The sequence below is a fragment of the Oncorhynchus keta genome, chromosome 22 (genome assembly GCF_023373465.1).
Source record: "Oncorhynchus keta strain PuntledgeMale-10-30-2019 chromosome 22, Oket_V2, whole genome shotgun sequence".
Classification (NCBI taxonomy): domain Eukaryota; kingdom Metazoa; phylum Chordata; class Actinopteri; order Salmoniformes; family Salmonidae; genus Oncorhynchus; species Oncorhynchus keta.
The window spans coordinates 57,427,613-57,440,332 of NC_068442.1; the positions used below are offsets into that span (position 1 = coordinate 57,427,613).

General features: G+C 44.3%; 1 protein-coding gene across 5 annotated transcripts in view; it reads right to left on the reverse strand.

Moving 5' to 3' along the window:
* Positions 1 to 1,009: 1,009 nt before the first annotated feature.
* tbc1d23 (TBC1 domain family, member 23) overlaps positions 1,010 to 12,720 on the reverse strand; it is a 142,098-nt gene continuing 130,387 nt past the window's right edge. For all 5 annotated transcript variants that reach the window (XM_052475766.1, XM_052475763.1, XM_052475764.1 and 2 more), the window contains 2 exons: positions 11,145 to 11,339; positions 1,010 to 7,114 (listed from right to left, as the gene is read on the reverse strand). In XM_052475766.1, coding sequence (XP_052331726.1) covers positions 7,030 to 7,114; positions 11,145 to 11,339 — 280 coding nt within the window. In that variant the 3' untranslated portion in view covers positions 1,010 to 7,029. The remainder of the gene's footprint in view (positions 7,115 to 11,144; positions 11,340 to 12,720) is intronic.

Consider the following 12,720-nt stretch of genomic DNA (forward strand, 5'->3'; position numbering starts at 1 on the left):
GGGTACGAGTGTATAGCCGGTCGCCGGGGTACGAGTGTATAGCCGGTCGCCGGGGTACGAGTGTATAGCCGGTCGCCGGGGTACGAGTGTATAGCCGGTCGCCGGGGTACGAGTGTATAGCCGGTCGCCGGGTACGAGTGTATAGCCGGTCGCCGGGGTACGAGTGTATAGCCGGTCGCCGGGGTACGAGTGTATAGCCGGTCGCCGGGGTACGAGTGTATAGCCGGTCGCCGGGGTACGAGTGTATAGCCGGTCGCCGGGGTACGAGTGTATAGCCGGTCGCCGGGGTACGAGTGTATAGCCGGCTCCATACATTCCAGTTGCACGCAATGACAATCGACATAAAAGGAAAAACCGCCATGTACCGAACGGTTGGGCTGGCAGCTGGCATGTAAAACAGTAATTATATCGTTATACTAATAACTAGCTGTAAAGGGTTTCAGTCATATTTTCATTTGGAAAATCCACCATGGACGTGTTCTCAGGGTCACTGTGGGTCCTTGGGAGTTGTAGTTCCGTAGGCTTTAAAATTCATGTTTTAGATTTACACACATTTCGTGTTTTTATTCCTCCCCCCAACATTTGTGAGAATAGCAACTGATTGTATAATCTAGATTATAATATTTGGCAATGAAATTCACAGTTGAAGTTCACTTCATTTTTACAAATGTATTAAAACAAATGGTTACAAAATAAACAACCGTATACCTGTAGGAAGGTGCAATTAATTAACAGAAGAAAATGTACAAGGATTTTTAAAAAGCAATACTATTTTGGTCAAAAGGCCAATTGAAAATCTTTGCTGCATCTTCCTGTAGCATCAACCCATCTGCTTCACCCATAACGTATCAAAACAATGTCGGCGAGGGGCCCTGTTCAAAAGTAGTGCATTACAAATGGTAACAGGGTGTCATTTTGGGACACAGCTTTATGATAAACACCACTATATTTAGCAGAAGCTAAAAAGATGTATGGAGTAAAGCTAAATGAAGAATGACCAGTTGTCCAGTGTTAGTTCAGTTTTAAATTTTAATGTTACTGATGTTAATGATCCTGAAGATTCAACCATGAAAATATCCCATCTCAGAATTAACTGCCAGAAATATGGACCAAACCAGGGGTGTATTCATTCGTGCACATGGTAGCAAAACGTTTTGCGATGGAAAACATTTTTGCAACAAAAACAAGTTTGTTATTCGACAATTCTGGTAGGTCCCTCACCGTTTTGTGGCGTTTGCTTCTTTTGGTTCCTAGTGAATCCCCCCCACTACTACTACTAATGCATATTATATAGCTTCCCTTACATAAGAGATGAGTCTAGTGTTGGACAGGATGAACATAAAAGCAGAGGACAGACAGTGTCTTTCAGAAACACTTTACTAAACTGTAAAACATTTATAAAGAAACAGGAGACCCTTAGTGGAGGCTGGAACAGATTAATAAGTCTTGGAACAGGTTAAACACCACCTCGTCCTAACCTTCTGGATAGAACATGGACAGGTTCAGACATAAATAAATCCTTGTCCAGAAATACAAATCATTCACAATGGAGAATCCAATTATATTTCTATTTCTATTTCAATGGAGAATCCAATTCTATTTCTATTTCAATGGAGAATCCAATTCTATTTCTATTTCAATGGAGAATCTAATTCTATTTTTATTTCTATTTCAATGGAGAATCCAATTCTATTTCTATTTCTATTTCAATGGAGAATCTAATTCTATTTCTATCTATTTCAATGGAGAATTTAAATTGAAATATGCTTTTATTCCAGATCAGGTTTAATCTGTGACCGGGAACCCATTGATATGGAGCAGTACGTTTATATACTGAACACAAATATAAACGCAACATGTAAAGTGTTGGTCCCATGTTTACTGAGCTGAAATAAAAGAGCCCAGAAATGTTCCATACGCACAAAAAGCTTATTTCTCTCAAATATAGTGCACACATTTGTTTACTGTTAGTGAGCATTTCTCCATTGCCAAGATAATCCATCCACCTGACAGGTGTGGCAAGAAGCTGATTAAACAGCATGATCATTACACAGGTGCACCTTGTGCTGGGGACAATAAAAGGCCACTATAAAATGGGCAGTTGTCACAACACAATGCCACAGATGTCTCAAGTTTTGAGGGAGGGTGCAATTCGCATGCTGACTGCAGGAATGTCCACCAGAGCTGTTGCCAGAGAATTGAATGTTAATTTCTCTACCATAAGCCACCTCCAACGTCGTTTTAGAGAATTTGTCAGTAGGTCCAACAACCGCACACCACACATAACCACGCCGGCCCAGGATCTCCACATACGGCCTCTGCACCTGCAGGATCGTCTGAGACCAGCCACCCGGACAGCTGAGTATTGATGGTCTGTAATAATACCCTTGAGTGGGGAAAAACTCTTTCTAATTGGATGGGCCCTCCCAGGCCCACCCATGCCTTCACCCCTGCCCAGTCATGTGAAATCCATAGATTAGGGCCTGGGAGGGCCCAGCCAATTAGAAATAGTTTTTACTGTAACTCAGTAAAATCGTTGAAATTGTTGCATGTTGCAATAATATTTTTGTTCAGTATACATTAAATATTGATAAACATCCTAATGACTATTTAAGGCTGTGTGCTGAAAAAATACAACTTTCTCAAAGACAAAGTATCTACAAACAGTTGTCAGATGACATCAGAGAAGATCATTCAGTAAAAAGGGGCTACCAGACTGCCTGGTCGATACACAACATGGCCAATAGTATGTGGACAACTGCTCCACAAACTTCTCATTCCGAAATCATAGGCATTAATATGGAGTTTGTCCCCACATTGCTGCTATAACAGCTTCCACTATTGTGGGGAGGCTTTACACTAGATGTTGGAACATTCCTGTTGGGACTTGCTTCCATTCAGCCACAAGAGCTTAAGTGAGGTCGGGAACTGATGTTGGGCGATTAGGCCTGGCTGGCAGTTGGTGTTCCAATTCATCCCAAAGGTGTTCGATGAGGTTGAGGTCAAGGCTCTGTTCAGGCCAGTCAAGTTCTTCCACACTGATCTCGACAAACCATTTATGTATGGACCAGGCTTTGTGCACGGGGGAATTGTCATGCTTAAGCAGGAAAGGTCCTTCCCCAAACTGTTGCTACAAAGTTGGAAGCATACTGTAGCATTAAGATTTCCCTTCACTGGAACTAAGGGGCCTGAACCATGAAAAACAACTACAGACCATTATTCCTCCTCCACCAAACTTTACAGTTGGCACTATGCATTGGGGTAGGTAGCGTTCTCCTGGCATCAGCCAAAAGCAGATTCGTCTGTCAGGCTGCCAGATGGTGAAGCGTGATTCATCACTCCAGAGAACGTATTTCCACTGCTCCAGAGTCCGGTGAGCTTTACACCACTCCAGCCAACGCTTGGCATTGCGCATGGTGATCTTAAGCTTGCGTGCTGCTGCTCGGCCATGGAAACCCATTTCATGAAGCTCCCGATGAACAGTTCTTGTGCTGATGTTGCTTCCAGAGGCAGTTTGAAACTCTGTAGTGAGTGTTGCAACCAAGGACAGACAATTGTTAAACGCTACTTGTTGGAAAGGTGGCGTCCTATGACAGCGCCACCTTGTCACTGAGCTCTTCAGTAAGGCCATTCTGCTGCCAATGTGTGTCTATGGAGATTGCATGGCTGTGTTCGATGATATACACCGGTCACCACTGGGTGTGGCTGAAATAGGGTGAATCCACTCATTTGAAGGCTGTCCACATACTTTTGTAAATATATATATATATATAGTGTAACTAGTGGATAGGTATCTAGAGGCCAGTTATATATATATATATATTATATATATAGTGTTGGTGACTGTACCTTTATGTATAGTTCCACTCTGTCAGATTATGTACATTGGTGATAGCAGTATATGACTTTGTTAAAAAAAAAAAGAAGAAAAGTTGAGTGATCATTGCTTAAATTAAGGGTTAATGAATGACATCATTTGACTAAATACCACTGGTCCCTGGTCAATGAATGGGCTCATTTTAGACTTATGGGCTCTTACTCTGAAAAACAATACTTGTGAAGTATGTATGTCAAGTTAAATATAAACAACATAGAAATGGCTTGTGCTGTCTGCCTTGGATGGTGCCACAGCCAGTAAACCTCTCATTATATTGCCTTGTGTATTTCGCCATTGAAAGACCAACAGACTCATTTAAAAAGGTACAATACTCAGAAATTGCGGCGCCATTTCCTGGTTCCTAAAATTCCTCATAGTTTGCCTAAAATTCAGTTGTGACAAAACAAGCAGTAATTGTGCAGATAATCATTGTACCATCTAAACAGCTGTGAAATAAATATGTTCAGCTGTTTGAAGCTGGTGTACAAAACCGCAAGTAAAAGACTCAAAAACTCAAAAAAGCAAATCATGTATATTTTCAAAACAAATAAAAATGAATCCAACATAACCCATAAACAGAGCATTTGGAAAGTATTCAGACCCCTTGACTTTCTCCACATTTTGTTACATTACAGCCTTATTCTAAAACAATTCATGAAATACATTTTTCCCCTCAATCTACACACAATACCCCAGAATGACAGAACTAAAACAGGTTTTTAGAAATGGTTGCAAATGTATTCAAAATAAAACACAGAAATACCTTATTTCCCTAAGTATTCAGACCCTTTGATGTGAGACTCAAAATGGAGCTCAGGTGAATCCTGTTTCCATTTTTTTTTATTTTTTTATTTGACCTTTATTTAACCAGGCAAGTCAGTTAAGAACAAATTCTTATTTTCAATGACGGCCTGGGAACAGTGGGTTAACTGCCTGTTCAGGGGCAGAACGACAGATTAGTACCTTGTCAGCTCGGGGGTTTGAACTTGCAACTTTCTGGTTCCTAGTTCAACACTCTAACCACTAGGCTACGCTGCCGCCCATTTATCATCCTTGAAATGTTTCTACAACTTGGGAGTCCACCTGAGGTAAATTAATTTGATTGGACATGATTTGGAAAGGTCCTACAGTTGACAGTGCATGTGAGAGTGAAAACCAAGCCATGAGGTCAAAGGAATTGTATGTTGAGCTCTGAGACAGGATTGTGTCGAGGCACAGATCTGGGGAAGGGTACCAAAACATTTCTGCAGCATTGAAGGTCCCCAGGAAAACAGTGTCCATCATTCTTAAATGAAAGAAGTTTGGAACCACCAAGGCTCTACCTACAGCTGGCCGCCCAGCCAAACTGAGCAATCGGGGGAGAAGGACCTTGGTCAGGGAGGTGACCAAGAACCCAAGAGCTCCTGAGTTCCTCTGTGGAGATGGGAGAACCTTCCAGAAGGAAAACCATCTCTGCAGCATTCTTCCAATTAGGTCTTTATGGTAGAGTGGCCAGACGGAAGCCACTCCTCAGGAAAAGGCACATGACAACCCACTTGGAGTTTGCCAAAAGGCACCTAAAGCCTCTCAGACCATGAGGAGCAAGATTCTCTGGTCTGATGAAACCAAAATTAAACTCTTTGTTCTGAATGCCAAGCGTCACGTCTGGAGGAAACCTGGCACCATCCCTATGGTGAAGCATGGTGGTGGCAGCACTTGAATCTGATCAAACATCTCTGGAGAGACCTGAAAGTAGCTGTGCAGCAACGCTCCCCATTCAACCTGACAGAGCTTGAGAGGATCTGCAGAGAAGAATGGGAGAAACTCCCCAAATACAGGCGTGCCAAGCTTGTAGCGTCATACTCAAGAAGACTTAACTGTAATCGCTGCCAAAGATGCTTCAACAAAATACTGAGTAAAAGGTCTGAATACTTATGTAAATGTGATTTCAGTTTTTAAAAACTTTTTATAAATGTGCTAACATGTCTAAAAACCTGTTTTTGCTTTATTATTATCGGTATTATGTGCAGATTGATGAAGGGGAAAAACAAATCCATTTTAGAGCAATTCTGTAACTTAACAAAATGTGGAAAAAGTCAAGGGGTCTGAATAATTTCCGAGTGCACCCTATGTCAGACAGGATGAGACCAGGATAATGGAGGGTGTAACCAATATATGTCAGACAGGATGAGACCAGGGTAATGGTGGGTGTAACCCATATATGTCAGACAGGATGAGACCAGGATAATGGAGGGTGTAACCAATATATGTCAGACAGGATGAGACCAGGGTAATGGTGGGTGTAACCCATATATGTCAGACAGGATGAGACCAGGGTAATGGTGGGTGTAACCCATATATGTCAGACAGGATGAGACCAGGGTAATGGTGGGTATAACCAATATATGTCAGACAGGATGAGACCAGGGTAATGGTGGGTGTAACCCATATATGTCAGACAGGATGAGACCAGGATAATGGAGGGTGTAACCAATATATGTCAGACAGGATGAGACCAGGATAATGGTGGGTGTAACCAATATATGTCAGACAGGATGAGACCAGGGTAATGGTGGGTGTAACCCATATATGTCAGACAGGATGAGACCAGGATAATGGAGGGTGTAACCAATATATGTCAGACAGGATGAGACCAGGATAATGGAGGGTGTAACCAATATATGTCAGACAGGATGAGGAGACCAGGGTGGTGAATAGGGAGCAACAGTCTCAGGATGCCTCCCAGACAGGACCCTATTCCCTATATAGTGCACGACTTTAGACCAGAGCCCTATTCCCTATATAGTGCACTACTTTAGACCAGAGCCTTATTCCCTATAGAGTGCACTACTTTTTACCAAGCCCGATAGGACTATATATTGAATAGGGTGCCGTTTGGGACTCGACCAGTCAGTCAATCATTCTCTCAGGTCCTCAGCAACCAGGGAGGGAGAGAGACGACACCCTCAGCCCAACAGACAGGGAGGGTTAACAGTCAACACAGGATACAGGATCTGTCCAGGTCCTCGCCTGGCTGGGAAGAGGAGGAGGACAGAGAGAAAGGGAGAGAGATATCAATAGAAAGAGAGCACCCTGCCCTCAGCTGACAGACAGACAGACGTCTCCCCTCCCGGCCAGCTGGGGGGGGGGCTCTCATGTATCCCTGTCTGTCTCTAGGAACTCTCCAGGGCATCCAGAACTTTCATGATCTGCTGTTTAATGGCCTTGGTGGCGTCACCCGCGTTGGGGATCAGATACCTGCAGAGAGAGAGAGAGAGGAACTGGTATACTGACAGAGCAGAGACTGGTATACTGACAGAGCAGAGACTGGTATACTGACAGAGCAGAGACTGGTATACTGACAGAGCAGAGACTGGTATACTGACAGAGCAGAGACTGGTATACTGACAGAGCAGAGACTGGTATACTGACAGAGCAGAGACTGGTATACTGACAGGGCAGAGACTGGTATACTGACAGAGCAGAGACTGGTATACTGACAGAGCAGAGACTGGTATACTGACAGAGCAGAGACTGGTATACTGACAGAGCAGAGACTGGTATACTGACAGAGCAGAGACTGGTATACTGACAGAGCAGAGACTGGTATACTGACAGAGCAGAGACTGGTATACTGACAGCGCAGAGACTGGTATACTGACAGCACAGAGACTGGTATACTGACAGCACAGAGACTGGTATACTGACAGGGCAGAGACTGGTATACTGACAGGGCAGAGACTGTTATACTGACAGCGCAGAGACTGGTATACTGACAGCGCAGAGACTGTTATACTGACAGCGCAGAGACTGGTATACTGACAGGGCAGAGACTGGTATACTGACAGGGCAGAGACTGGTATACTGACAGAGCAGAGACTGGTATACTGACAGAGCAGAGACTGGTATACTGACAGAGCAGAGACTGGTATACTGACAGAGCAGAGACTGGTATACTGACAGAGCAGAGACTGGTATACTGACAGAGCAGAGACTGGTATACTGACAGCGCAGAGACTGGTATACTGACAGCGCAGAGACTGGTATACTGACAGCACAGAGACTGGTATACTGACAGGGCAGAGACTGGTATACTGACAGAGCAGAGACTGGTATACTGACAGAGCAGAGACTGGTATACTGACAGAGCAGAGACTGGTATACTGACAGGGCAGAGACTGGTATACTGACAGGGCAGAGACTGGTATACTGACAGGGCAGAGACTGGTATACTGACAGAGCAGAGACTGGTATACTGACAGAGCAGAGACTGGTATACTGACAGAGCAGAGACTGGTATACTGACAGAGCAGAGACTGGTATACTGACAGAGCAGAGACTGGTATACTGACAGAGCAGAGACTGGTATACTGACAGAGCAGAGACTGGTATACTGACAGAGCAGAGACTGGTATACTGACAGAGCAGAGACTGGTATACTGACAGAGCAGAGACTGGTATACTGACAGAGCAGAGACTGGTATACTGACAGCGCAGTGACTGGTATACTGACAGAGCAGAGACTGGTATACTGACAGCACAGAGACTGGTATACTGACAGGGCAGAGACTGGTATACTGACAGAGCAGAGACTGGTATAGTGACAGCGCAGAGACTGGTATAGTGACAGCGCAGAGACTGGTATACTGACAGAGCAGAGACTGGTATACTGACAGGGCAGAGACTGGTATACTGACAGGGCAGAGACTGGTATACTGACAGAGCAGAGACTGGTATAGTGACAGCACAGAGACTGGTATAGTGACAGCACAGAGACTGGTATACTGACAGAGCAGAGACTGGTATACTGACAGAGCAGAGACTGGTATACTGACAGGGCAGAGACTGGTATACTGACAGAGCAGAGACTGGTATACTGACAGCACAGAGACTGGTATACTGACAGAGCAGAGACTGGTATACTGACAGAGCAGAGACTGGTATACTGACAGAGCAGAGACTGGTATACTGACAGAGCAGAGACTGGTATACTGACAGAGCAGAGACTGGTATACTGACAGAGCAGAGACTGGTATACTGACAGAGCAGAGACTGGTATACTGACAGGGCAGAGACTGGTATACTGACAGAGCAGAGACTGGTATACTGACAGAGCAGAGACTGGTATACTGACAGGGCAGAGACTGGTATACTGACAGGGCAGAGACTGGTATACTGACAGGGCAGAGACTGGTATACTGACAGGGCAGAGACTGGTATACTGACAGAGCAGAGACTGGTACACTGACAGAGCAGAGACTGGTATACTGACAGGGCAGAGACTGGTATACTGACAGAGCAGAGACTGGTATACTGACAGCGCAGAGACTGGTATACTGACAGAGCAGAGACTGGTATACTGACAGGGCAGAGACTGGTATACTGACAGAGCAGAGACTGGTATACTGACAGGGCAGAGACTGGTATACTGACAGAGCAGAGACTGGTATACTGACAGCGCAGAGACTGGTATACTGACAGCGCAGAGACTGGTATACTGACAGCGCAGAGACTGGTATACTGACAGAGCAGAGACTGGTATACTGACAGAGCAGAGACTGGTATACTGACAGCGCAGAGACTGGTATACTGACAGAGCAGAGACTGGTATACTGACAGCACAGAGACTGGTATACTGACAGCACAGAGACTGGTATACTGACAGCACAGAGACTGGTATACTGACAGCACAGAGACTGGTATACTGACAGCGCAGAGACTGGTATACTGACAGCGCAGAGACTGTTATACTGACAGCGCAGAGACTGGTATACTGACAGAGCAGAGACTGTTATACTGACAGCACAGAGACTGTTATACTGACAGCACAGATACTGTTATACTGACAGCACAGAGACTGGTATACTGACAGCGCAGAGACTGGTATACTGACAGAGCAGAGACTGGTATACTGACAGCGCAGAGACTGGTATACTGACAGCGCAGAGACTGGTATACTGACAGCGCAGAGACTGGTATACTGACAGGGCAGAGACTGGTATACTGACAGCGCAGAGACTGGTATACTGACAGAGCAGAGACTGGTATACTGACAGAGCAGAGACTGGTATACTGACAGAGCAGAGACTGGTATACTGACAGAGCAGAGACTGGTATACTGACAGAGCAGAGACTGGTACTCCGACAGAGCAGAGACTGGTACTCCGACAGCACAGAGGCTGGTATACTGACAGCACAGAGACTGGTATACTGACAGCACAGAGACTGGTACACTGACAGCTCAGAGACTGGTACACTGACAGCTCAGAGACTGGTATACTGACAGGGCAGAGTCTGTTAGTGTAGTCTAGTAAACAGAGACAGCCAGTACCCATACAGTCAGTTAGTGGAGTCAGTATCCGTACAGTCAGTTAGTGTAGTCAGAGACAGCCAGTACCCATACAGTCAGTTAGTGTAGTCTAGTAAACAGAGACAGCCAGTACGCGTACAGTCAGTTAGTGTAGTCTAGTAAACAGAGACAGCCAGTACCCATACAGTCAGTTAGTGTAGTCTAGTAAACAGAGACAGCCAGTACGCGTACAGTCAGTTAGTGTAGTCTAGTAAACAGAGACAGCCAGTACCCATACAGTCAGTTAGTGTAGTCTAGTAAACAGAGACAGCCAGTACCCATACAGTCAGTTAGTGTAGTCTAGTCAGAGAGACAGTCAGTACCCGTACAGTCAGTTAGTGTAGTCTAGTAAACAGAGACAGCCAGTACCCATACAGTCAGTTAGTGTAGTCTAGTAAACAGAGACAGCCAGTACGCGTACAGTCAGTTAGTGTAGTGGAGTCAGAGAGACAGCCAGTACCCATACAGTCAGTTAGTGTAGTCTAGTAAACAGAGACAGCCAGTACACATACAGTCAGTTAGTGTAGTCTAGTAAACAGAGACAGCCAGTACTCATACAGTCAGTTAGTGTAGTCTAGTAAACAGAGACAGCCAGTACACATACAGTCAGTTAGTGTAGTCTAGTAAACAGAGACAGCCAGTGCCCATACAGTCAGTTAGTGTAGTGGAGTCAGAGAGACAGCCAGTACCCATACAGTCAGTTAGTGTAGTGGAGTCAGAGAGAGCCAGTACCCATACAGTCAGTTAGTGGAGTCTAGTAAACAGAGACAGCCAGTACCCGTGCAGTCAGTTAGTGTAGTCTAGTAAACAGAGACAGCCAGTACCCGTGCAGTCAGTTAGTGTAGTCTAGTAAACAGAGACAGCCAGTACCCATACAGTCAGTTAGTGTAGTCTAGTAAACAGAGACAGCCAGTACCCGTACAGTCAGTTAGTCAATACCTCTCCACAGCAGAGATCTCTATTCCAGCAGTGTTGCTGTTGCCGAACTTGAAGGTGATGAGTTCTGGGTGTTTTTTCTTGGAGGTGATCTTGACCACGCTGTTGAGGGCCTGTCTGGACTGGATATAGGCAAAACCCTTCCTGGACGCGATCTCCCTCAGACAGTACATGTGGGTCGCTGTGATCAACAGGTGACTGGAGAAACAGGAACCACTTCACATTAGAAACAGGAACCACTTCACATTAGAAACAGGAACCATTAGAAACAGAAACCATTAGAAACAGAAACCATTAGAAACAGAAACCATTAGAAACAGAAACCATTAGAAACAGAAACCACGTTACATTAGAAACAGAAACCATTAGAAACAGAAACCACGTTACATTAGAAACAGGACCCATTAGAAACAGGACCCATTAGAAACAGGACCCATTAGAAACAGGACCCATTAGAAACAGGACCCATTAGAAACAGGACCCATTAGAAACAGGACCCATTAGAAACAGAAACCACGTTACATTAGAAACAGGACCCATTAGAAACAGGACCCATTAGAAACAGGACCCATTAGAAACAGGACCCATTAGAAACAGGAACCATTAGAAACAGGAACCACTAGAAACAGAAACCACGTTACATTAGAAACAGAAACCATTAGAAACAGGAACCATTAGAAACAGGAACCACGTTACATTAGAAACAGGAACCACTAGAAACAGGAACCACTAGAAACAGAAACCACGTTACATTAGAAACAGGACCCATTAGAAACAGGACCCATTAGAAACAGGAACCACTAGAAACAGAAACCACGTTACATTAGAAACAGGAACCACATCACATTAGAAACAGGAACCATTAGAAACAGGAACCACTAGAAACAGAAACCACGTTACATTAGAAACAGGAACCACATCACATTAGAAACAGGAACCATTAGAAACAGGAACCACTAGAAACAGAAACCACGTTACATTAGAAACAGGAACCACATCACATTAGAAACAGGAACCATTAGAAACAGGAACCACTAGAAACAGAAACCACGTTACATTAGAAACAGGAACCACGTTACATTAGAAACAGGAACCATTAGAAACAGGAACCACTAGAAACAGGAACCACTAGAAACAGGAACCATTAGAAACAGGAACCATTAGAAACAGGAACCATTAGAAACATGAACCATTAGAAACAGGATCCATTAGAAACAGAAACCACGTTACATTAGAAACAGGACCCATTAGAAACAGGACCCATTAGAAACAGGACCCATTAGAAACAGGACCCATTAGAAACATGACCCATTAGAAACAGAAACCACGTTACATTAGAAACAGAAACCATTAGAAACAGGAACCATTAGGAACAGAAACCATTAGAAACAGAAACCACGTTACATTAGAAACAGGAACCATTAGAAACAGGAACCATTAGAAACAGGAACCATTAGAAACAGAAACCATTAGAAACAGGAACCACGTTACATTAGAAACAGGAACCATTAGAAACAGAAACCAAGTTACATTAGAAACAGGAACCACGTTACATTAGAAACAGGAACCATTAGAAACA